The sequence below is a fragment of the Rhinolophus sinicus genome, chromosome 3 (assembly GCF_057876585.1).
Source record: "Rhinolophus sinicus isolate RSI-liver-muscle chromosome 3, RSI-T2T, whole genome shotgun sequence".
NCBI classification, from domain to species: domain Eukaryota; kingdom Metazoa; phylum Chordata; class Mammalia; order Chiroptera; family Rhinolophidae; genus Rhinolophus; species Rhinolophus sinicus.
Genome location: NC_142503.1, coordinates 36,116,385 through 36,140,715, shown reverse-complemented (window position 1 = coordinate 36,140,715; position 24,331 = coordinate 36,116,385). Strand labels below are relative to the sequence as shown.

At 39.5% G+C, this 24,331-nt stretch overlaps 1 protein-coding gene and 1 long non-coding RNA gene across 2 annotated transcripts in view; one reads left to right on the top strand and one right to left on the bottom strand.

The window, feature by feature from the left end:
• LOC141570426 (uncharacterized) overlaps positions 1-24,331 on the bottom strand; it is a 562,080-nt gene that overhangs the window by 460,954 nt on the left and 76,795 nt on the right. The window lies entirely within an intron of this gene.
• On the top strand, positions 15,412-17,322 carry ACTBL2 (actin beta like 2). Its single transcript, XM_019743324.3, has one exon. It carries the CDS (start codon positions 15,480-15,482, stop codon positions 16,608-16,610), a length of 1,131 nt encoding a protein of 376 aa, XP_019598883.1. The 5' UTR covers positions 15,412-15,479; the 3' UTR covers positions 16,611-17,322.

Genomic DNA, 24,331 nt, shown 5'->3' with positions numbered 1-24,331 from the left:
ATAATCTAGCTAAATGTATACTGTTAACCATAACCACCTGGCTCTATTCCCTTATCTTGCTTTAACTTCTTCAGAGTCCTTTTCATTGTCTGGAATTATGTTATTTTAATTAATATTGTAATAATTATATTATTTGTCCATATACACTTAACCATAAGTGGATTTTTTTTCTACCCATTCATTTATTCTCTGCCTCCTCTTTAGAATGTTATCTACAAGGGACCTTGTCTGTCTTGTTCACCACTGTATTCCAGTGCTTACAATAGTGCTAGAAACACAGCAAGCACTCGATAGATATGTGTTAATTGAATAACTGAATCTTTTGGGTATCCTGTGCCATCTTTTGATGCTCTGTTGTTCTTTTGAATATGGCCTTTATCTTTGGTATCTGCCTATAAACTTTCCTGAAGTTCATTTTATTTATAGTTCTGATCTTCTGAATTTTTATCCCTTCAATACCAGCTATCCATTTCATTAATTATGTCTAGAATCAATTTTCTATTTTGTTAAATGCTGTATCTCTGCCATTTTTACCTAAATATTCTCTGAGCAGTCCAAATACAGCATATGTACCCACAATGGTAAGAGTGATTTTATTACGTTCCTCTAAAGACGAGTATAATCTTCTGATTAGGTTCTAAAAAACAAGTATTTTCTCTTCTTCTCTCTGTCTGCCCCTAGACCCCACCTCAGCACAGGATACACACAAATACTAGACAGCAGTACTGGTATGTCACTTCCTGTGTTGTGCTGTGGATCAGCCCATGTCCACTGCTGTGGAAGCTGCAAAATCACAGAAGAAAGAAGATGAGAAAACTCCACATGATTCCTCCCTTTGACTGGAGCTGAGGCAGAAGGTTATGTCAGCATGAATAAGAGTGTGTGTCTATGTTTTACTGGGGCTACTCTACAGAAAAAGAACTATAGTCAGATTGGCCCCAGTCTGGAAATAACCAATTAGCAATACTCACAAACTGAAAAAATAAAATAAAATAAAGATCATCTTAAAAATAAACAAATCTTTGAAAGAGGTATATTAGAAGCCATTTCTGAAAGATAGTTATAAACTTTTACTTGTACAATACATTAAACAATTGAAAGAACAATACAGTTTAACTAGTCTAGAGTGAGACTGTCACTGGAAGGCTTTCAAAAATGATTGACAGTAACATTACTTTCTTGTACTTTACAGGAATCACATTTGCATAATTGCATAAAGCAATTCAGAATTGACCTCATGCATGAAAACAGGCAACAGATGGCATTAAAATGTGATGGGGAAGGAAAACGCATTATGGAAATCACTTGCAAAAGCTAAGAGATCATCCTATTTTTCAGAGTCCATGGAATTTATAATCATTTGTTGGCTGCTACATTCATTGTTTTTGAGGGATGTGACCCAGACTGTTGTGAAGGCATATATATATATATATATATATATATATATATATATATACTCTGATTTTTTTTCTTATCATTGGCAAAGGAGAATAAAAAGGAGCTTGCAAAAACTTTGCAGTCCACACAATCAAATATTTTTCATTTTCTGTATTCCACTTCCATTCTCATCTGTTCTGAATGTAAATCCTCAGTTGTCCTCAGACAACCAATTCCAGTAGGGCTCAGAGATCTCCCCCTGTTGATCTGGAATTAATTTGGAGCATCACAAATCTTAAGCCACTTCATTGAGTGAATGTTGGATACAAATAGTGTTTTGACTTCTGTAGGGTCAAGATAGGAGAATTATTGGAGAAAGGATCAATGAAAATGGTGTTTTCCTTTGTAAGACAGACAAAGTTAAAATGAAAAACACAGCTGTGTTCTAAACGAACACAGCCTTCTCCTAAAGCAGTCAGTTTCCTAGGTAATACAATGTATGAAAATTGTTCTGAAAACTTCTACATTTCCCTTTAGAGGAATCACATTTGTGATCTTTGAGCTTCTCATAGAAAACACAGAGAAAAAATTATCAGCACTGCTTGGTTCCCAGGCAACCCTTACCACATACCTACTATGTGTCAGGCATGTATCCTGAGCTCTGAAAACAGAATGGCCTTTCCTGCATTAGTAAGGAGAGGATACACTGCAACTTCATGACTCATCAAACAACCTATCATCTAAAATGTACAGCTTCTATTGTAAGACAATACACACAAAGGAAGATTCCTGTGGTTTGACTCCTCCATGGGACATCCATCACTCATCAGGCAGATAACTTCCACTGACCTTACCTACATACTCTCAGTTGGCATGTGGCCCATGTGTGTGGAATGGGTGCTACTCTTTGGCCCATGCCTGTAGTCTGCCCTGCTCCTGACAAAATCCCAGCTACTGCTGCCCCCCACTCCCAGAGAACAGCTCTAAGAAAAGCTGGGTTTTCCATGCAGTACCTTAATGGCTTCTATGGGAATGTCTGCTCTCCCAGTGGTTGCTGACATCAAAGCTCCTCCTTCCTCTTCCCACTTAGACTCTCCACCCTGCCCATCTATCATCACGATCAATAGAACTTCACACCGGGCAAAGCCCTCCTCATTTGTATACCTGGCTCCCTTGGAAGGCTTATGCTCTTTGCCTGTATTCCACCTGGCTAGAAGGGGAGAGACTGACGCGGGTGGGACGCAGAGATAAAGGAGGTAATGATCCTCTTGGAATCCTGACAAGGGTGAATGTGATCTGAACATTCCAATCCAGTGCTTAAAACGATTTTCCCCTACCTAAAGTAAACTATAGTAAAGATCGAGCCCATATAAAATTGCCAATATTCAACCATCTTTGACATACAAAAATGTCAATTTAATATGGTTCAACCTAACAGTAAAGGGTGACTTGATTCTTTCGTTCTGTTAGTGCTAAAATTCAGCCTTTTAAAGATTTGGGAGCCTACTGTGACCTGCCACTTTCCTTTGTAACTTTGTTACTATGGGAATTGGATTCTACATTCCTAACAGCTGACCACAAGCAAATTTTGGAACACAACCCATTCATAAGCTGAGGACTGCCTACAAAGGATGTTCTTTCCTATGCAAGACAAAACTGATGGAGTGCATTTATTAGAATTATAGGCTAACGAAACCACAAAAGGCTTACTTCAGGTCTCCAGATATCCCTCTCAGCCTTCTGACTCCAAAATATAATCATCATCTAAGGTTGTCTGGTGGTGAACCAGGCCATTCCAGGGAAAGCAGGAACCAGGGATGCAATCCGACTCATGAGGCTGGGCAAACACCCCAGGCCTGAAGATGGAGGCATGGCAAAGACTGATTAATCTAAGGAGGGACAGATATGAAGATGTGAATGTAAAACAGTGGTGCTAGCCCATGTCTGCCTGTTGGAATAATCTGTGGAGGTTTAAAACTCTTGGTGCCTGTACATCCCCAGAAATTCTCATTTCATTGACTCAGAGCACATCCTGGGCATCCTAATTTTACAAAGTTCCCTAGGCAATTCTAATGAGCCATCTCTTTTGAGAACCATTGTTCTAAATATTAGTTTGAAACCAGGAGATAGATTCAAGCATAAATAGTATTTGTAGGTCCCAAGTGAGCCCTTGATCTAGGATATCACCCAAACAGAGGATGCCAGTGGTCAGAAGTCCATGGAATGTGTGCCTGGAGGTTCACAGGCTGCCAGAAGGTCAGGAAAGCCTGTGGCAACAGAGAAATGTAGCATAGAGTCACAGGTCCCCAGTCATGGGTTCAGGTAAAACTCCATGAGGAGGAAGGAGTGGCAGTGAGGGGTAAGGGGGAGAAGGCTGGAAACCAGGCACAAAATTCCCTCCCAAGAAAACTCTGAAGATACGGCAGGAATCAAAAAAAAAACAAGGAGCTGTGCTTGGTAGACATGCGATAGCGCCCTGAAGCTGAAAGGTGAGGAGGAAATGTGTTCAGGGCTAAGTCTCAGCTCCTTCTTTTCCTTCTACAGTCGCAAGGAGGTTGTATTAACCCAGCTACAGGGGTAAAGTTTTCAGAGGCAAGAAACCAACAAGTCTCTATAGCTTTTCCCTCAGAATAAACAACCTACCTCCTCCTGTCCGCCAGGACCTAAAGAGAGGACTGTCTCCTTTAAACTCTGCTCAAGGCCTAATTCTTGAGGAAATTTTCCAATCTAATGGCATGATTGATGACTTATACTGTCACTTCACTGTACAGGCACGTACAGTTGTACAGTTTGTACACTGCACAAAGGCAACCAACAGAGAGGGCATGGAGACTAAAGTCATTGGACCTGATGATGCAGGGCTCTTTCTGCCCAGAGGACCTCCCTTTCTCTAATTTGCACAATTCAGTGTAGGTTAGTTAGCTCAGTGTCAGCACTTCTGACAATGACGACTGATTTTTAATCTATTTAAATAATTGTTGACTGAGTGATTAATCTACTGACTCTAATCCATCTTCCTGCCAAAATAGATGAATATGTGCTATATTTTAGAGACCACAAAGCATTCTGCACTTACTTTGCACACGTACATTTTCTTCCTAAAAGTGCTCATGCTACTAAAAAACAATCTTATCAAATATAGCAAGAGAAAGCTTGTACTCTGCCCAGCCAATTTCATCCGCTGACGACAGCAAAGAAAAGCATAAGGGGCCCTTGTTTTGCTGTCTTTGTTTCTCATATTCTGAGCAAAATTGCACAGGAATTAGAAACAGTTAGCAAATGGTGTTTAAGCGACCAAAAATCAAATGACAGCTCTATGAACAGAACCAGGCTGGCCCCAGCAAGGCCAGGCTGCTGGAGTTCTGGAACAAGAATTAGGGAATCAAGTTTTATCCCTGGCCCTGTCCCCAGTTCACTGTTGACCTTAGTTTGCTCTCAGCCTCCCAGAGCACCCACAGTGCTTTGTGACCTGCAGCGCAGTGCAAAGATCATTGAGACATTACTTGAAAGAATCTGAACATCTTTGACGGAGGCCACAGTCAAGCCACTGCTGCGAGTCCTCCTCAGTGAAATTCATGGCAGGAGAAATGGGTTGTAGAAAATGTCTCATTTCCCAAGAGGCCAGAGGTTTTAGACACAATTTAACCCAATAGTGTTGAAAACTTCAATAAAAATGTGACTGCATCTTCAAAGAACAGACACAGCCTATACATTTAAAATGGCCTTTCTCTCTGTCCTCCCATTCTATCCCTCCTCCAGGTCTCACACAATATTAAATCCTTTGATACCATGTGGGGGAAGGGCTAACTTTGTTTTGTGTGTTTTGCTTTGCTTTGTTTTGCAAATAATCAAATCAATATCTCTCCTCCCCTCACCCCCTTTCTAAATTGGCTTTTCATTTGCTCACCTGCAAGAGGCCATAGGCCTGAGAAACTGATGATACTGCCCTTCCTTCCACTCAGTTCACATTGCAATTCCTGTACCCCAGTTTTAAAAGATTCAGAAGTTAGACCAAATGACCCATAAAGTCCTTTCCAACTTGAAACTTTTTTTCAACGCTTTGAAACTTTTTCATATGCTGAAAAAAGTTCTGCGAGTATAGCCTCTTATGATTTCTCTCCTTTTCATCATGCACATTTAACTAGGTTGATTAAAATCAAAAGAAATAAAAAGTAACAGAATCACATTATCTGTGGTAATTATTAATAGGCAACTATAATTTGAAAACCTAAATCTTCTTTGGGGGTGAGATGTATAACATCTAGACTTGTACCTTTAATTGTCTTTTCTATTTCATTTTTCCTTCTCCAGAAAATGTATTCTCCAAGTGAACAAAGAAGTAGTACATACTTAAGTTATAAGTAAATATGATTTAATTTATCCACCGCAACCTACAAAATTAAATGGGTAGAAATGCAGGGTCCAATCTTTGGAGAAACTTAAAACCAAGTAGTTCAGTGGTCCTCAATCAGGAACAATTTTGCCCCTCAAGGGACATTTGGCAACGTCTGGGGACATCTTTTGTTGTCACAAATGGGGAGGGCAGCTATTGGCATCTAGTGGGTAAAGCACAGAGATGCTGCTAAATATCCTATAATGCACAGAACAACACCCCCCCCCCCACAACAAGGAATGATCCAGCACAAAATGTCAATGCCAATGATGAGAAACCCCCGTTTACACTTATGCATTGTCCTAGAAAAACGAAACCATCATTTTTCCATGCAACAAGGAAAACCATGTATTCTCATTAATAAATAGTGGCTTCACTAAGTCAGGCAGCCACAGAAAGAGCAGTAAATTTAAAGGTACTACATAAATTTGAGTGTAAAGATTAAAGAGATGGGATTTACCTCTTCTCCCTTTAATAGAGGATCGCTGTGCTGCAAAGCAAATTACTAGTTAGCCACTAAAGTATGTTGCTGCCATCTAGGGTATGAAAAGAGGATCCTCAAAAGCATCCATCCCTAACTCCAAGGACACGAGCTACAAGATCTGCAGGCATACAATGCACTCATTTCCCAAATTCATAACACTGAAAAGAAAAATAATATATTGGTTTTATGGTGAGCAATTGTTTACAACATTTTTAAAATATGTGTATGGCTCAGAATCTACAGCGCCATCAGTTTATTTGTTTTTCCATTTCACGCGTGGTATGAAATGGAAAGTCTGGGTTTGTGATAAGGGGTAAGGTGTCTGGTGGCTGTTTTATTCTCATTGTTAATTGGTGAAAAGGGAAGATCAATCAATGACCCCGGAACTCTCTGGTAAGACCTAGCTTCCTGCTCAACCTTTTCTTTGGACCATAACAAGACAATAGTAAGTTCTAGGTAAATTACAAATCAAGGGAATTCCTTTGCTTTTAAAAAAAATATGAATTTTTTTAAATTAAAGCTAATTAAATGAAAACTAAGAAGAACCAGAGTATAGACAGAAGTCTTTCTTCAGCCAAACACATTATTACTCCTACAGAGAGAAAGAGAGAGTTCATAAAGGTTACAATGCTCAAAGGACTTCTCTAAGAGCTTTGAGAAGAGTGGAAAGAGGCCATTTGCACCACCTTCCCTGCAGTTTCCAGGAAAGTGGGACCTCAGGCTGGTGGAGTGTAGTGTAGAGTTATAAGCTCCCTTTCCATTCTTTCTGGTGGTCTTCCTCAAGCTTTATCATGACCGGATGGGTTATATCTAGACTTTTTTTCGTGTGCCAGAAGTAGAAAGTTTCTAATTTCTTCACCATAAGAATTCCTAAACATCTTAAAACAATGAGAAAACATGTTGTGATCTTCACAACATGCCTTTTGAATAGGTTCCGAACTCTGTTTCTATGTTTTACACAAAGATATTGTTTGTTTTTTAAGATTACATTTTGTCCTGACCCACCAAGGCCTCTAGATCCCAAACCAGCTCATAATTCAAGATAGTTGCATAAAATGAAATGGCTCTTCTACCTCACTGTTTTAATGGAGCAGCCCTACTTCCCTCCTTTAACTTTGCTGGGGGCCTGAAAATACCACAATCCAGAGCTTATTCTATTCAAGGGGAAAAGCCTTCAGGGAAACTATCATTGGAGCAAGAGAAGAGAAACTCATGTTATAATTAAGACACGATTCCATAATTGGCCAAAAGGAAGAATTATCTAATGACCTCTTTTACAGACCACTGACCACACGTGGATGGACAGATCGATAAACAGAGATAGGCAAGGCACAAAATTTCCATTAGAGTTCCAGCGTTTCCGTGAATTTTTTACAGCCTAATTCTCCTAAGAATCTCATGCAATACATGAGAAAGTCCTTTCTTAGATGAATGAAAAGTATTATTTAGGATAGATATTGTTACTAACATTTTCATTGTATTATATGTTAATGTGTTTGGGTTGCACCAAAAAAATCATCTATTTACCTAGCACAGAGAGTTATTGTGAAAATCAAGTGAGATAAGGCAAAGAAAGCTCTTTAAAGTTCTTATAAGGATACTATGCATATATAAGATTTCATTGTTATTGTCAAATAGAGTAGAACTGAATTGAAGCAACTCATATGTCACAAAGTCAATTTTCCTGATGGCATGTCTCCATGGACACAGATGCTTATTTCTTCAAAGATCACATATTCTGAACTACTCCCCTCCCCCCACCAAAAAAAAAGGAAACATGATTTGACAAGTGGACCGCATAATTTAAAACTGGGACTGTCTCCCACCCAATTTCAGGAAATATAGTTCTGGTATCTAATCCAACTCAATTATTTTAAAGAATAGCTACTAGAATCTTTATCAGTTTACTTATTGTTTGTGTTTTATATGATATAGGGGAAATGTTTATGATATACTGATATCTAAGGAAAGCAAGATACAAAATTGTATATATGCACGGTCTTAACTATGTAGGAAAAGAATATGTGAAAATAATAGTAATTATCTCTGGATGGCGAGATTAGATTTTTTCCTACTTTAATGAGGATACAATACTTTTTAATCTTTTGATTTTATCAAAGTTTTATGTGCATCATTTTAAAGTTATTTAGTTATAAAAGGCTTATAAAACAAAAAAAGATTTACATGCCCCACCGCTTTCTATCACCAATTTCTCTCCTCAGAGGCAACTAATACCAATTCTTTCAGAGGTTTGGTTTGGTTTCTGTCTCCTTATTTTTCAATAACCTATTTATACAGCCATTCCTTGATGTTCCATATTGAGATTTATCTGTGTTCCTACTATGGAAGAGGAAAATGTAGCACTCTTGATGCCTCTGCACACTCATGAATTTCCTGTTCCCCATCCTCCAGTATAATTACATCATTAATTATTATTGAATCATTACTCTGTATTTACAATACTATGACCATCTCTATATCATTCACATTTCCACTTATATACAATTTTTAAGTTAACAAATCTCCCTTTTTTCCATTAATATTCTATGTATCCATCCTAAAAATTTCTACCAAAGGAATAAATATTTTGTCCATGCATTCAATCACATTAGAAATTCTATGAGTTTCATCCTTCCCTTTATAACATCTTTCTGGAGCCTTCTGTACCCCAGTTCTCTCTGGATTTTTTGTTTTCTAAGCCTGTTTCACAGTTATTGTATCTGAATCTCCCTTCATCATCATATTTCTTTGGCTTATCTTGTGAGTTGAGTTTCTTATTTCCTGGATCCCACATTTTCCTTTTCCTTATAACAGCCTCTGGTTTTCCTTAAGCACACATGCTCGTATTAACTAAAAAGAGATAAGTGGGAAATAAAATTTTGAGACCTTACATGTCTGAAAAGGCTTTTATTGGTCTCTCATATTAATTGTGAGACTGGCTGGGTATAAAATTCTAGCTTGCATATCATTTTCCCTCAGAACTCCCAATTTTTCTATTGAGAAGACACTCTGATTCTCACTTCATTGATTGTGACCTGCTGTGGTCCTTTTTTTTCTACTTAAAGTTTTTAGGACTTTTCCTCTACGCCAGTATTCTAAAATCTTACAGACACAAGTAGGTATCTAGTTTCCACTAATATTCATCACTAATTATGCAGAAGGTCTTGGTTCAAAAGTTGGAGTTGCTTACGTGAAGCCTTCATGGGCTGCCATAATCCATACTGCCCTCTTCCAGGGATGATGCTCAGCTCTACCACACAGCTCCAGGGGGGATCAAGCCCAAGTGGGGTCAAAGGCACAAAGAGAAACTCCCCCCGCCTCCAACCCCAAGTGTAAGAAAGCACTGCATCAAGATCAATGAGTATCACCCATTGTCTTGTTTTTTCTATGCTTATACACTGTCTAAATCACTGAATCCTGCAAAACAATTTAGCTTCCATCTCTACTCAGAGGGTAGCCACCCCTGACACAATAGGATGACCAACCCCTGCCTGGTTTATCAAATTCAAACCACTCAGCACTGGCTTCAGGGTCTTTCACCAATTCTCCACCTCCCTTTAGCCATCCCTAGCTTTCCTTTTCTTAATGCTAAACATAGATATCTGCCCCATTCATAAGATTTTCCCAGTCTCCATTAGGACCCTTCCCAGGGATGTTCTGCTCATGGCTCTTCACTCTGCTACAGAGTAAAAAAGGCGCGATAGATGAGAGCTGAGCAGGCATCCTGGGGAGTGATGGGAAATGCAAAGTTTCTTGCTAAAATTTAATGAACTCCTGTTCTTACCACATGCTCTGCTAAGTACTTTATAGGCATCACCTCATACCAACCCCAAGACAACTTTATGAGGTAAATACAATTATCTTCAGCTTAGAGAGATGGAAACTGAGACTTTGGGAAGCTCTGAAATGCTTCCATATACAGATCTAGCAAGTGTGGGGACAGAGTTAGCTCTACCAGTTCCAGACCTGTGTTTTTAACCACGATGTTCTGATAGTTATTGTAGGACCAGAGCAAAGCAGAGAAGCTTAGATTTCACGTGGGAGTGAATTTGAAGTCTGGGAGATTTTAGTATACTTGATTTAAGAGTTTGCTGGCAGTGCCTTCAGAAGGGTTTGTGGTTGGAATAGTCATAAAGTGCTCTGCAACTTAGCTACATGTGAAGTGATCAAGGCTTAAACTAAAAGCAAATAGGGACACAAATGAGAAAATGAAAATTATCTCACACAATATCCAATAATATTTCATGTCAATGTCACATTGTTTAAAAAAAAATTGATTGAGTTAAAAATGACCCCAAAATTAGAAAATTGAATAATTTTGAAAATGTTGAGACCACTGATATAAACAGAGCACTTTGGAGAAGCTGATGAATTTTGTATTGGGTATGTTAGGTTAGAACTTACACACATAACACGTTGGAGTGTTAACATACACTGATCAATCAAGCATTTGTTTAAAAATAAACATTGGAAGTGAAGTTCAACAGTCAATGATTAGACAACTATAGTTGCAAGACCCCATTATAGGCATTTGTGGAACTAAAATGTGAACGTGATCTAGACAATAGAGCGAGAGAGACAACCATGTACCTAAACAATACAAAACAGGAAGGGATAAGAACTACAACAGAGATGTGAGCTAAGGGCTGTGAGACTTGAGAGATGCAAGAGATTAATTCCTCCTGGGGAAATGAGAAGATTTTATGGGGAAACTGGTGAGCATCTGAGATGGATGAACTGTGAAACGACAGAAGTGAGGAGGACATTCCTAGTAGAGTAAGCAATGTCAGCAGGTCCAAGGAACAAGAAGAGAAATTAGTCCAGGAGACCTGAGCGTAAAATTCCTGAATGGAGGAGGAGAGGATGGTAAATATCAGGATAGGGAAGTAGGTTGGAGCCAAATAATAAAAGGCCTTCAGGTCTATACTAAGCAGCTTGAACTTTGTTCTACAGTGAATGGAAGTCATCAAAAGGTTTAGAGCAAGGAGTGACAAGTTCATATGTGACTCATATGTTAATCTTTTATTTCCATAAATGAATGTTTGATCTGTATAAAAGGAATGAAATTCTGCTTTATATCTCTTCTCAGTCATTCTACAGTTGACCCTTGAACATGAATTTGAACTGCACAGATCTACTTACACACACATTTTTTTCAATAACTACTATAAATGCATTTTCTCTTCCTTATGATTTTCTTAATATTTTTTCTCTAGCTTACTTTATTGTAAGAATACAGTATTTAACATATTAAATATATAAAATATGTGTTAATCAACTGTTTATGTTATCAGTAAAGGTTCTAGTCAACAGTAGGCTATTAGCTAAGTTTTGGGGAAGTCAAAAATTATACACAGATTTTTGAAAGCATGGGGGTCAGTGCCCCTAACCCTCGTATTGTTCAAGTGTCAACTGTACCTTCCTTGCCAAATCGTGGCCTGGCATTAATATTCTTGAATTCTTTTGCATTTTTTTATGTTCTATATAATGTTTCTAATTAACCTATTATATAACCAGAAGCCCCTCTTTCTTCTTTCCTTTTTGGTTCGAACTAAAACTATTATTGATGTTAACCAGAGATATCAACAAAATAATTCTTTCTTTTTTATTTTAATCCCAAAGTCTATTTCTGATACTTCACTAGTTTGACCCAGATTCCATTTGTTGCTGGATGGAACTAAAGGAGGACTTGCTCTGAATACTTCTACCAATGCTTTCCTTGGGCAAATTCTTATAGCATCTTTAGATGTCCTTTTTCAAAGAACCAATTTCAGAAGGAAGGGTTCTGAATAAGTCAAAATGCATCCATTTCCTCATAAGGGTAGGCTTGCTGCTTTAAGGAGAGGGTGGGAAATGCCCTAGACTATGTTAAGTCATTTAAAAACCCAGTCCAGTCTCTTTCGACCTGTCCATCCAAAACAGGAGAAAATTCCAAGAGCCAGACCTCTGAATTTTCCCTTCAAAGCAGCAACAGACAGTGCACCAGAAAACAGAATTACAATTTAGCATATTCTCTGCAATTTTCTCCTGTTGAGCTAAAATCTTTCCTTCTGTAACATAAACCCATTCCACCATATCCCATCCTCAATAAAACAATGAAGAATAGAACCTCCCTCCCAGCCTTACCATCTTTTGAATTGTATTCCTTTTTAAATTCCTAAAGACTTGTTACATTTGGACATTTGTCATGTAATGAAAGAAACTCAGCCACACAGTATTTTTCCTCTGTTGTAGATACCACACCATCCCCAATACAAGAAAGGGCCCCACAGAACACAGGCTTCCAATTACCCTTTTTTCCATCCCACCCCTCCAAATGCATGCTCCTCCTTAGTTTCTCAGATCACATTAAACTCACTTGCCTGCAAGGAGCATGGACAGAGCAGAGTGGGAACAATGCTATTGGGATGTGAATGAGGATGATAATCCCAGGTACCTTGAAAGGATTGTCATGAGGATTAAAGAAATGGTATGTGTAAAACATTTAGCAAAGGAACTGGCACACACTAAGTGATCAATGATCACAAATTTTATTGTTCTTTTCTCCACCTTTCAGGACCAGAAAAAAACTTGGAATGTGTCTCAGTCTTGGATGATATGTGCTTCGCCTCAGCAGTAGCTGACCTGCTGTGAATATTGATGCTTCCATTTGCATAACATTCCCTTTTTTTCTCCTCTTAGAGTCAAGACATTTTCAAGGGTTGATCTACTGCACACAGGAATCCATTCTGCCTCTTAACAACTTTGCTTACAAGTCAGTCAAACTAGCCAAAAGCCGATCCATCACATATTTTAAGAGTTAGGAAGAACGGGTATGAAATTGAAATCCATAAAACCTTTGTCCTTTTAAACATTAGGGGAGCCTTGTCACCCTGTGGAGGGAAAGTTGGTCTTGCTCACAGGAATAGGCTAGCACAGGTTGGGGCCTGGGAGCTCGTCAGCTGCCCCACTGAAACAATTCGTTCTCCCAGATTATCCTTCCAAGTGCATCCTGCTCTAGCCAAGATGAACATCACCAAAGCCGTTTCTTTCTCCCTCTTGTGTCCACCTGCCTGAAGAAACCTTAAGGTGAGTCAGGTTTTATTTGCAGGAAAAATAGCTGCACTTTAAAATTGTAACATTATTTTACAAAGTTCTATGTATTAAACAGAAAATCACTATAAACTATTATCAGTAATTCCCATTGGTGGGTTTATCATAAGAAATTATGAAGGCCACATGTTAGAGGCTTCTTCTGAACGAACAATTACAGTTCTTAATATATGAGTAAGCCGGTTTCTCAATATGAAATATAAACATTAGATAGTATTTAACCCAAAAATAAATGGTCAGCTCTACCTATCTATCAATGAATAGATCAGAGTGTGGAATGAAAAATCTCGCTATGTACCCATTCGTGTATTCGTTTACTCAACATGTATCAAATGTCCAGTAAGAGCTATTCTCAGAGCAATCCACGCAGTGGAAGAGATTGAGATTCCCAGAAGCAATAAAATATTGTTTTAATCAAAAGCTTGGTAGAGCGACATGAAAAGGAAGATCACAAAACTTTCAGTGTGAAGGTTTGAAGGTGAGTTGTTTAATTCTGGTGAAGGAGGAATTGATTTTGCAGTTAGAGGAAAAAATTAAGGGAAAGGACAGTCCTGGTGGGGAAAGAAGCAAAACTATGGATTTTGTAGTGAAACACACATTCGACCATGACTGATGATGAGCAGGAAAGTTTTGAAGGCAGATTAGAGGGGAAAGCACTGGATAAATCCAGAAGAAAATAACTTGATATCAAGCTATGGACAAAGAGGAGGTCTAGACACTCACAGCTTGGTGATGCTATGATTGTCCAAGAGGTTTGTGGACAGAGACACTGGCTAGTCCTCCTGGCCTTGAACTGGAGGGTGCGGTTCTGTCCTGTACAGGGCTACTGCTACCTCTTACAGAGTGACCATTATTAAAGGAAGGAAGGAAAGAAGGAGGGAGGGAGGGAGGGAGGGAGGGAGGGAGGGAGGGAGGGAGGGAGGGAGGAAGGAAGGAAGGAAGGAAGGAAGGAAGGAAGGAAGGAAGGAAGGAAGGAAGGAAGGAAGGAAGGAAGGAAAATAAAGGTGATTTTGGAGAACTCAGATTGGGTCATAAAAAACTGCTTTATTTTAGAAGAGCTGAAGGGGGATTATATCTTATTCATCTAACACATATGGAAGCAAAGTAATGAACTTTCTTAATTGTTGTTCCTCTGTAGCATATCACTAATATCCTTCGTTGTTGTATAACTCAAGAGTTATTGCAAATAAAACTTTTATAATCTGCATTTTAATTAATAAAGCATGCAAGATAGTTGGACATTCAGCCTCTATGTAGTCTCAACATGGACCAAGAAAACCTAGCTCTGTAAACTATCTAGGTATAGTAGTGCTAAGGGAAATTTGGTTATTAGAAATTTGTATCAAGAAAAAAATCTGTAGTAGTTTACTTTATTGACCACTTAATTGATCACTTCTAATCCATCTCTGATGGATTAGAAGTTTATTAAATATCCTTAATTTCTGCACACAAACACATTATAACTACAATTGTCATGCCACCCTTGGTAATTCATTATTTTCATTCATTAAAACAGTTTTTCTATCATGATGACATCCTGTGGGATTAGAAATGTAATGGGGGAAAAAAATCTTGAAAATGTGAAGTTTGCAGAGTGAGACTGCTCATAAGAATAACATCTTGAGAATGAAAAGTTAAAACTAGGATGTAGGAAAGGAAGCCAGAGGGTAAACAGAGGAGGAAGTGGCTTTCTGGCAGTGCTGCTCACCCCTAGCACTAGCTATCTTTCATCTTGCTTTATATCCCCCATCGCGTCATCCTAGTTATCTAGAGACCTCACCAAAACAGCCCGACAGCCATGTGTGGGTTGCCTAATTACAGTAACCTGAGATACAGCCAGTTGGTAGTCAATTTTCTCTTTATGAAGGAAGGTCTACTAATGATTTATATAATCATCATCATCATTATTACCTCAAAGGCAACGCCACCCAGAAATGCTGAGAAGTGGTGGGATAGGAATGGGTGGGGCCAGTCCGTACCTTTAAATACCTGTCATCACAGCACAGTCTCCCCTATCTGGAGGCAGTTCTGGAGTGTTTTCAGCCTGTTCATTCTCTCTCTTGCACCCCATAGTCAGGTATTTACTCTCCGTTTAACTTCTGTCCAGCCGTCTGGAAGGTTCCAGCCAGCATCATGACTGATGATGACCTGTCTGCCTTGGTGGTGGATAATGGGTCAGGGATGTGCAAGGCAGGCTTCGGCGGTGACGATGCCCCCCGGGCTGTGTTCCCCTCCATGGTAGGGCGTCCCCGGCACCAGGGAGTCATGGTTGGCATGGGCCAGAAGGACTGCTATGTGGGGGATGAAGCCCAGAGCAAGAGAGGTATTTTGACCCTGAAGTACCCCATTGAGCACGGAGTGGTCACAAACTGGGATGACATGGAGAAGATCTGGCACCACACTTTCTACAACGAGCTCCGTGTGGCACCGGATGAGCATCCCATCCTCCTCACCGAGGCACCTCTCAACCCGAAGCTCAACAGGGAAAAGATGACGCAGATCATGTTTGAGGCCTTCAACACACCTGCCATGTATGTGGCTATCCAGGCCGTGCTGTCCCTCTATGCCTCTGGACGGACCACAGGCATCGTGATGGATTCTGGGGATGGCGTTACTCACACTGTGCCCATCTATGAAGGGTATGCCCTGCCCCATGCCATTTTACGTCTGGATCTGGCTGGCAGAGACTTGACTGATTACCTCATGAAGATCCTGACAGAACGAGGCTACAACTTCACCACCACAGCTGAGCGGGAGATTGTTCGTGATGTCAAAGAGAAGCTGTGCTATGTGGCCCTGGACTTTGAGCAAGAGATGGTCAGTGCTGCTGCATCCTCCTCCCTCGAAAGAAGCTATGAGCTTCCTGATGGGCAGGTGATCACTATTGGGAATGAGCGCTTTCGATGCCCTGAAGCCATTTTTCAGCCTTCCTTTCTGGGCATTGAGTCCAGTGGGATCCACGAGACAGCTTTCAATTCTATCATGAAGTGTGATGTGGATATTCGCAAGGATCTATATGCCAACACTGTGTTGTCTGGCGGTAGCACTATGTACCCTGGCATTGCCGACCGGATGCAAAAGGAAATCGCAACCCTGGCCCCCGGTACCATGAAAATCAAAATCATAGCTCCACCAGAGCGGAAGTATTCCGTTTGGATCGGGGGCTCCATTCTGGCCAGCCTGTCCACATTCCAGCAGATGTGGATCAGTAAACAGGAATATGATGAGGCTGGCCCTCCCATTGTTCATAGAAAATGTTTCTGAATGGGCTTCCACACCATTGAGTTTAAATTTTCCCCTTTTCTAGGTACTGCCTTTATCCACCTTCAACTGAGTCAAGGTAATAGTTCACTCTTGCTAGTATCTAAACCAGCAAACTCACCTCCATACTGTGAGTACTGTGGGCTCCTGCCCAGCTAACCACATCTTGAACTCTATCAACTTAAGGAAAATTTTGATACCATATTCTATTTTCCTCACCTATAGGGTTCAAAGAAATGTAGACCTGCTTAAGTGAAAATAAGTAACAAGGAGTAAAATCATGAGAAATGTCCTTTCAGAATGAATAACTAGAATTTCCAACCTTTAAAAACTAGTTCTTACTTAATATATTTAACAAGAGCTGGCTCTACAACCCTGTAAAAAATGTCTGTATTTAGCAAATACATTTTAAAAAATTAACGCGTCTTATTAATTAGTATTTTTTGTTCTTTTCCTTCTTTGTATAGAGATAATGAATTATAAGGGTCAATAATATTTCTACATACATAAGCACCAGGAAAATAAAATATTGTCTTAAAATATACTGATAAATCTGGCTATCTGACTGGCTAATGTGAATTTCTTAACTCTCCAGTAGTCACTGTTTTTGTGGCTCCATATTTTAATTGTTTCCCTTATTAAATAAGCATAATGAGACAGTCAACATTCCATTAATGTTGTTTAAAAATCAATTAAATTTTCAGATCGGAGTGGAGTTCTGCTGGTGAAACACGTATTTTAATGTCTTACTTATTGAACTTCATTCTATTTGTAAAAAAGCAAAACTACAGATAATGCCTAACTTTTAAAATAAAGAGATATTATAATATCAAATTAATATCATTATACTATAGTTTGACAAGAATAATTTTATTTCAACTTCTTAGCATAAGAGCATGTCTTGACTGATTTCTGTAGCCATGATTTTGGGTATTTCTCTTATCAAGAATTTCACTGTGGGAAAACATAGCTATAGCATCTTTGTAAATTATAAATTCTAATTCCAGTATGGTAATTTCAATTTTATTCTTGGAAATATTTTAGAATGTCCAGTAGCTAGCAAAACTTCTTTATGCAAAGTCTCTCTAAAATACTAACAACTTAGAAAATATCAGTGTATCTTCCCTTAATGTCTAAAATTTTTAATGAATCCAATGATAATTTTCAACCAATTCTAAGTACTAGTGCATTTGTTTCAATATATGCTGCGATTTCTGATTATCTGGATACCAGGGTTATGTGTATTTTTCATGGGTTTTTTTCTGAAAATTTAAATATTTTGGGAGGTTGCTTATTAAGGCATTATCAGATTCTTAAGAAGGAAGAATTTCTTCTTCATTCCTTTTAGTTGAGAAACTTATACTTGTCTTTTAAAGGTCTAAATTTGAGTTTGTAAGCATTTTTTGCTTAAGGTTAAACTTTTAAAAACATTTAATTATTCCTTATTTCCTTTACTTGACAATACAATTTTTAAAAATGCATTAAATCAAAACTAATCTCCAAGGCACTTTAGTTTATAAGACTTTATAAAGCTCATAAACTTTATAAGAGTTTCCTTTATTCTTTAATTTTTAGTAAATTAAAATTGCTTCTCTCTTGCATTTGTTATTATTTGTCCTCATCCTTCCCAAAGAATGTAGAATGGTCCAAAGAGGATCACTTTTTATATGTGTTTCCTATTCAGCCGTATGGTATAATTCTGCACTGGTTACATTTGACCGTGTAAACATTAAAAGAAAAGTTGTTCTAATGATGGCTAGTCAGATAAGGTTATAAATTCCTTGCAATCTCAATTTAAGAATTGGGTTTTAGTGGATGAACTGGTCTTCAGATAATTAGTAGGCAGAGATAATAGCAATAGTAATCATATCCTGAGTTTATATGCTACAACATTTTCCATTTGCAGAGTTGTTTTCACAAACACTCTGACCTACATTCTCAATTACCAGAAAAAACACATCTCCCCACCCACAGGAAATTTATGAGACAGGTAAGGTGAATTTCCCAGAGAGAAAATTATTGAGCCCTGCATCATTAGGTGGAAATATGAATCCCATAGTGCAAACAGAAATTTAAACCTAGGGTCTTTGGATATTCTCCTGTTCATCAACATTAACCAATGAATTAATTTAATGAGGAAACAGTCCATCTCACATTATTATATTTTAGAATCAATGCCATCAATTTAGGTAATACAAATGGCTTGTTATTCACCAGGGCTTACCAACCTGGCTCATCAATCAAATTACTTGGAGAACTTTAATATAAATACAGATTCCCTGGCCCTGTGCTCAGAAATTCGGGTTCAGGAGGGCTAGGATCTAAGAATCCAAATGTGCAGCCAACTCAAGGAATCAAAGCTGTAAACAACCAGAACCTAAAACACATCACAGACTCCAAAGGCAGAACAGGACTGTGGACATTTGCCTTATCCATCTTTCTCATAAGATGGGACAGCGACGAAGTGGCATTCAGATAAATTGTATACCACTGTAAATGATTTCCATTCTCCTTCAGTGATCCACTCTGAACAGAAATCTAGGGCTAGGGCTGAACCACAATTTCCCCTAAGTGTATTTTCTAACCATAGGTAATATTTTTCTGAAAGCTTACATGGTCCAAAACTAATACCTACAATCTTTTTCACTAACATCCAGATGTGCTTATTTTTCATTAATGAGTTAAAGAAGTGCTAGGATACAGGTTGAACCTGACATTCACAATTCTGTAATAGAGAAGGACTTAGAAATGAGTATCACATTCTACAGAAAAATCAAAGAATCATCCTTTGAGGTGACAAGAGTCTTACCACATTTGTTCACTATCTTGCAACTGTAAACTCAATTCCTTATGCCAGAATTTACTAGAGAAATGTTTCGAGGTCTTTGGGGAATTTATAATCCAGTAGTGGGGGAAATTATATGCAGTGGAAAGCAGTATGATCTAAGGGTGGTTCATAAACTAAAAATGGTCCAAGGTACTGTCATAATTCAAATTAGGACAGTTCAAATCGGGTGATCGAAGAAGGTTGACAAAGCAGACAGAGTCACTAAATTAAGTCTTAAAGCACACACAAGTTGTAATGAACATAAAACCTTTTCTTAGATGGCTCAGGCACCATTATGCTCACTACTTTTGGAGTTGGTAAGATTTTTTTTTTCACATTTCCACTGTACTATGCCAGAAACTATAAAGAAGTACATAATCTATAGGGCTCAATTCATGTCACCTCTTCCATGGATCTTTTTCTAGCCTTCTCTCCTTACTTCTCAAAGAAAAGTGATAAGCTCCTCCTTTGTGCATCCACTGTAACACTTACGTGGATATATTTGGTTAGTGCAAAAGTAATTGTGGTTCAAAAGGTTAAAAATAATTGCAAAAATCGCGATTATTTTTGCACCAACCTAATAGCATCTCACCTATAATGTATCCACACTCTCCTATCCTCACCCATCAATGAGCACCTAGAGGACAGAGACAAGGACAGTATTTATCCACCTCTGACTCTTCCGAGATTCTCCTAGCAGCAGACACATACTATTAACTCATTAAACATGGTTTGAATGAATCATGTTTAATGAACTAGCAAATTCATGAATTCTGATGTATGTCATATGTCACAGTTCTGCATTATTTATTTCTTACCATTGTATTCTCAACTCCCTGTCTACCAGTGTGCCACTTTTGTTGGTATTGTTTTTCCTCTGAAGCACATGTTCTCTTTTCCCTTTCTTCTCTTTTCTTTCCTTTTCCATCCACTTCTCCCATGCTTCTCAACATGCAGATCTAGATTTTCAAAGTTTTCACTTGTCAATAAAAGTTTCCCATTTTTCTGATTGGTCAAAGATTAAGGATCAATTAACCTCATCTTTGGAGTGTGTGCTAGTTGTGTGGCCACTAAAACATGAGAGAGAGAGAGAGAGAGAGAGAGAGAGAGACAGAGAGACAGAGAGACAGAGAGACAGAGAGACAGAGAGACAGAGAGACAGAGAGACAGAGACAGAAAGACAGAAAGATACAGAGATAGAGACAGAGACTTTCAGTGAGCACAATAGTATATTCAGCTCTTCTAATCTATTTCCATTCTCACTGATATTTTTTTCTAAGCTCCAAATCACTCCAGAGTTGCATTTCATGCATGTGACTCCCTAATAACATTATAATATATTGAAAAGTATGTTTTTCTGGTAACTATTCATAGCCTCTTTCCATAATTTACAAAAGGTTCCTTTCAAAAAATGTTTGAAGTTAGGAACTAAGCATGTGGTTTTCCTGATACTGCTTCCAGATGTTGATAAATACAGTTGGAATGTCATTAGGGATATATATGTATATATCAGTAGAGAGACTGCTCATTAAAATTAATTGATACTTTAAGACTTCCTTTTTAAATATGAAAGGACCCGTCTGAACTATAAATGTCATTTTTTAAGCTAACACCACAAGTAATAGAGACTCCTTGAGCTGCCTGCCTTGTTTTTCATCCCATTCCAAATCTGCTGTCCTAACCACCTTATAATTTTAGGTTCAGTTAAATCTAGTCAACAGATGTACTAGTGTGATATGATGACAGATATTTTATCTAGACAACACCCTAATACCTCTTAAAAAATGGAAAATCTTATTTAATCGGCTAGTTGACAACATATAAGTCAAAAGCCAAATTGTTCTCTCTGGAATTGGAAATAAGGTATTTGTAACCATACATATACCATATGATATGGTATGTGGTAAAGAAGCGAGAGGATACACAAACACAGCAAGAAGGATTTAAGTTCTCACTCATGCCCCCTTCATGGCTGTATTGCAATAAGAGAAGTGTTTCCTAGCTATTTTATAGGTTGGTGGTGAAAAAAGAAAGCCCGATATCAACATGTGTTTTAACTTCATGGTTCCTGCATATTCTTGGTGACTCACTTAAAACATCCCCAAAGATCATCCCTCTCCTTTTAATTGAGAAACTTGTTTATTGTTTCCATACGTGGATAATAAGGGAGCAGCTGGACTCACAAGTGAAGACAAATTCATGTTCACCAGGGGGATGCTGGGATATTCTAGGACAATCCACAATGTTTAATGGTTCATAAATGGAAGGTTTTCGCAGAAATATAAGCTTTTTTGAATGATATGGCGATCTAGACTCATGTTTGTTGCCAGAACTGTGCACCAACCACAAGAAACAACATTTCACAGACAAGCTAAACCGGCATTCAAGAGCAAGTCTCCTGACTTCAGGACCAAGGTGGCAGGGTAGGAAGATGCTGAGCTCACTGCCTCTCAGTGACAACAAAACCACAACTACGTGTAGAACAGCGAGCTCTGAGAACGACCTGAAGGCTAGCAGAACAGATTTTCTACAGCTACGGATATAAAGAAAACCACATTGAGATGGGTAGGAGGGGCAGAGACTCAATTTAGTCAGGATCCACACTGTCCCCCACTCCCTGTGTAATATCCCAAACGGGAGACATATTACAACCTCAGAGATTCCACCCCCGCCCCAAGAGCGACGGATCCGAGCCCCAGCTTAGGGGACCTGCGCTGGGAGGAGGAACCCCATAACATCCAACTTTGAAATCCAGCAGGGCTTACATCTGGAAGAGCCAAAGCACTGTAGGAAACCAAGGTCATGCTCTTTCCAAGTCCCAGTGTAGACGCAACGGTTTGAAAAGCACCTGGGTTATACATGAGGTGATTGATACATTGACTAATCTTAGAGTGTGTGCTGGAGGGGCAGAGATCTGTTCAAACTTCCTCCAGGGACAGAAGTATTGTTGGGTGCCATATTTCTTTCCTTTCTTTACTCTCCTTCTACTTATCTCCTCTGACACTCGCAGCCACCATTTCTGAAACTCTTCATTAACCTGCTAACACTGTTCACCCCATAGTGGCATTTCCCTTAGGACCCACTGCAGCTTGCACCCTCCAAAGTGGCTCCTGCCCTGTCACTTCCAGTGGAGAGCCTCAGCCATCACTGATATCCTCTCAAAGCAGCCCCTGCTTCACCACACCTGGTGGGCAGCCTCAGTTAGCACCGGTGCACAGCAGTGTATCTGCAACAGTTGAAGTTGGGCCTTGCAGCCACACCAGAGGCCCATCCACACACCAGCACACCAGCAGCAGCTGCAGTCAAACCACCAGCCACCTGCACTGGGGTGAGGCTGCTCTGCACACCAGTGTACCCACAACAGTTATGGCCAGGCCTCACAGCCAGGGACAAGCTTCAACTGTCAGTGTGTCCATAGCAGCTGCGGCCCAGCTACAACAGGAGGCCACAGTAGTCCACACAGAGAACACCTCTGGAGCACCTGGTTTTGGTGACGGGGGGGATTGCACCACTGGGCCTCACAAGACACCTTCTACAGTAGGCCACTTTTTAAAAACCAGGAGATGTAGCTGATCTACCTAATGCATAGAAACAAACAGGCAAAATGAGGTGACAAAAGAATATGTTCCAACCAAAAAAAAAAAAAAGAATAAGACAAAACCCCAGAAAAAAAACTAAACGAAATGAAGGTAAGCTGCCTACTAGATAGAGTTCAAAATAACAGTCATTAAAGATGCTCATTAAACTGTGGAACAGTGGTTCAATGCAATGAGAACTTCAATGAAGAGATAAATAATGCAAAACATGGGCCAGCCTGGTGGCTCAGGTGGTTGGAGTGCCCTGTTCCTAACGCCGAAGTCCCCAGTTCAATTCCTACATGGGCCAGTGAGCTGTGCCCTTTACAGCTGAGATTGTGCACAACAGCTCTCCCTGGAGGCTGGGCTGCGGTCAGCAGCCGGAGGGTGATGTGAGCTGCTGCAGGCTGCTGAGCGCTGCCATGAGCGGCCGGTGGCCAGCATGAGTGGCCAGCAGCCAGCGTGTGTGGCCAGCAGCCAGCGTGTGTGGCCGGCAGCCAGCGTGTGTGGCCGGCAACCATCATGAGTGGGCTACTGTGTGCTGCCATGAGTGGCTGGTGGCCAGCGTAAGTGGCCGGCAGCCAGTGAGAGCTGCCCTGAGCTACTGTGAGCGGCCAACCAATGACTAGTGACCGACTGCCTCAGCTGCGGGGAGTGCAAGGCTCATAATACTAGCATGGGCCAGGGAGCTGTGTCCTACACAATTAGACTGAGAAACAATGGCTTGAACCAGAGTGGGGGAGGAGGCAGAAGAAAGGGGAAAAAAATAAAGTAAAAAATAATGAATCAGAACTGAAGACTATAACTCAAGTGAAAAATGCACTAGAAGGAATCAACAGCAGATCAGATGACACCGAAGACTATATCAGCTATCAGGAAGACAGGATAGTAGACGTCACCCAACTGAAAGAGCAAAATGAAAAAAGAATTTTAAAGAATGACAATAGCACAAAGGAACTCTGAGGCTTATACATCAAGTGTATTAACATTCACATCATAGGGATCCCAGAAGGAGAAGAGAGAGAGAGAAAGGGATAGGAAACCTATCTGAAGGAATAATGACTGAAAAGTTCCCTAACCTGGCAAAGGAGAGACATCCAAGTCCAGGAAGCAAGGAGAGTCCCAAACAAGATGAGCCCAAAGAGACCCACACCAAGGTACATAATAATTAAAATGTCAAAACTTAAAGAGAGAATGTTAAAAGCAGTAAGAAAAAAGAAAAACTAATTATGTATAAGAGAACCCCCATACGACTATCAGCTGATTTTTCAGCAGAAACTTTGCAGGCCAGAAAGGAGTGACATAATATGTTCAATGTGATC

Bases quoted from the DNA above. Each gene is read 5' to 3' on its own strand.
- ACTBL2 (XM_019743324.3), top strand. From the start codon at position 15,480: ATGACTGATGATGACCTGTCTGCCTTGGTGGTGGATAATGGGTCAGGG.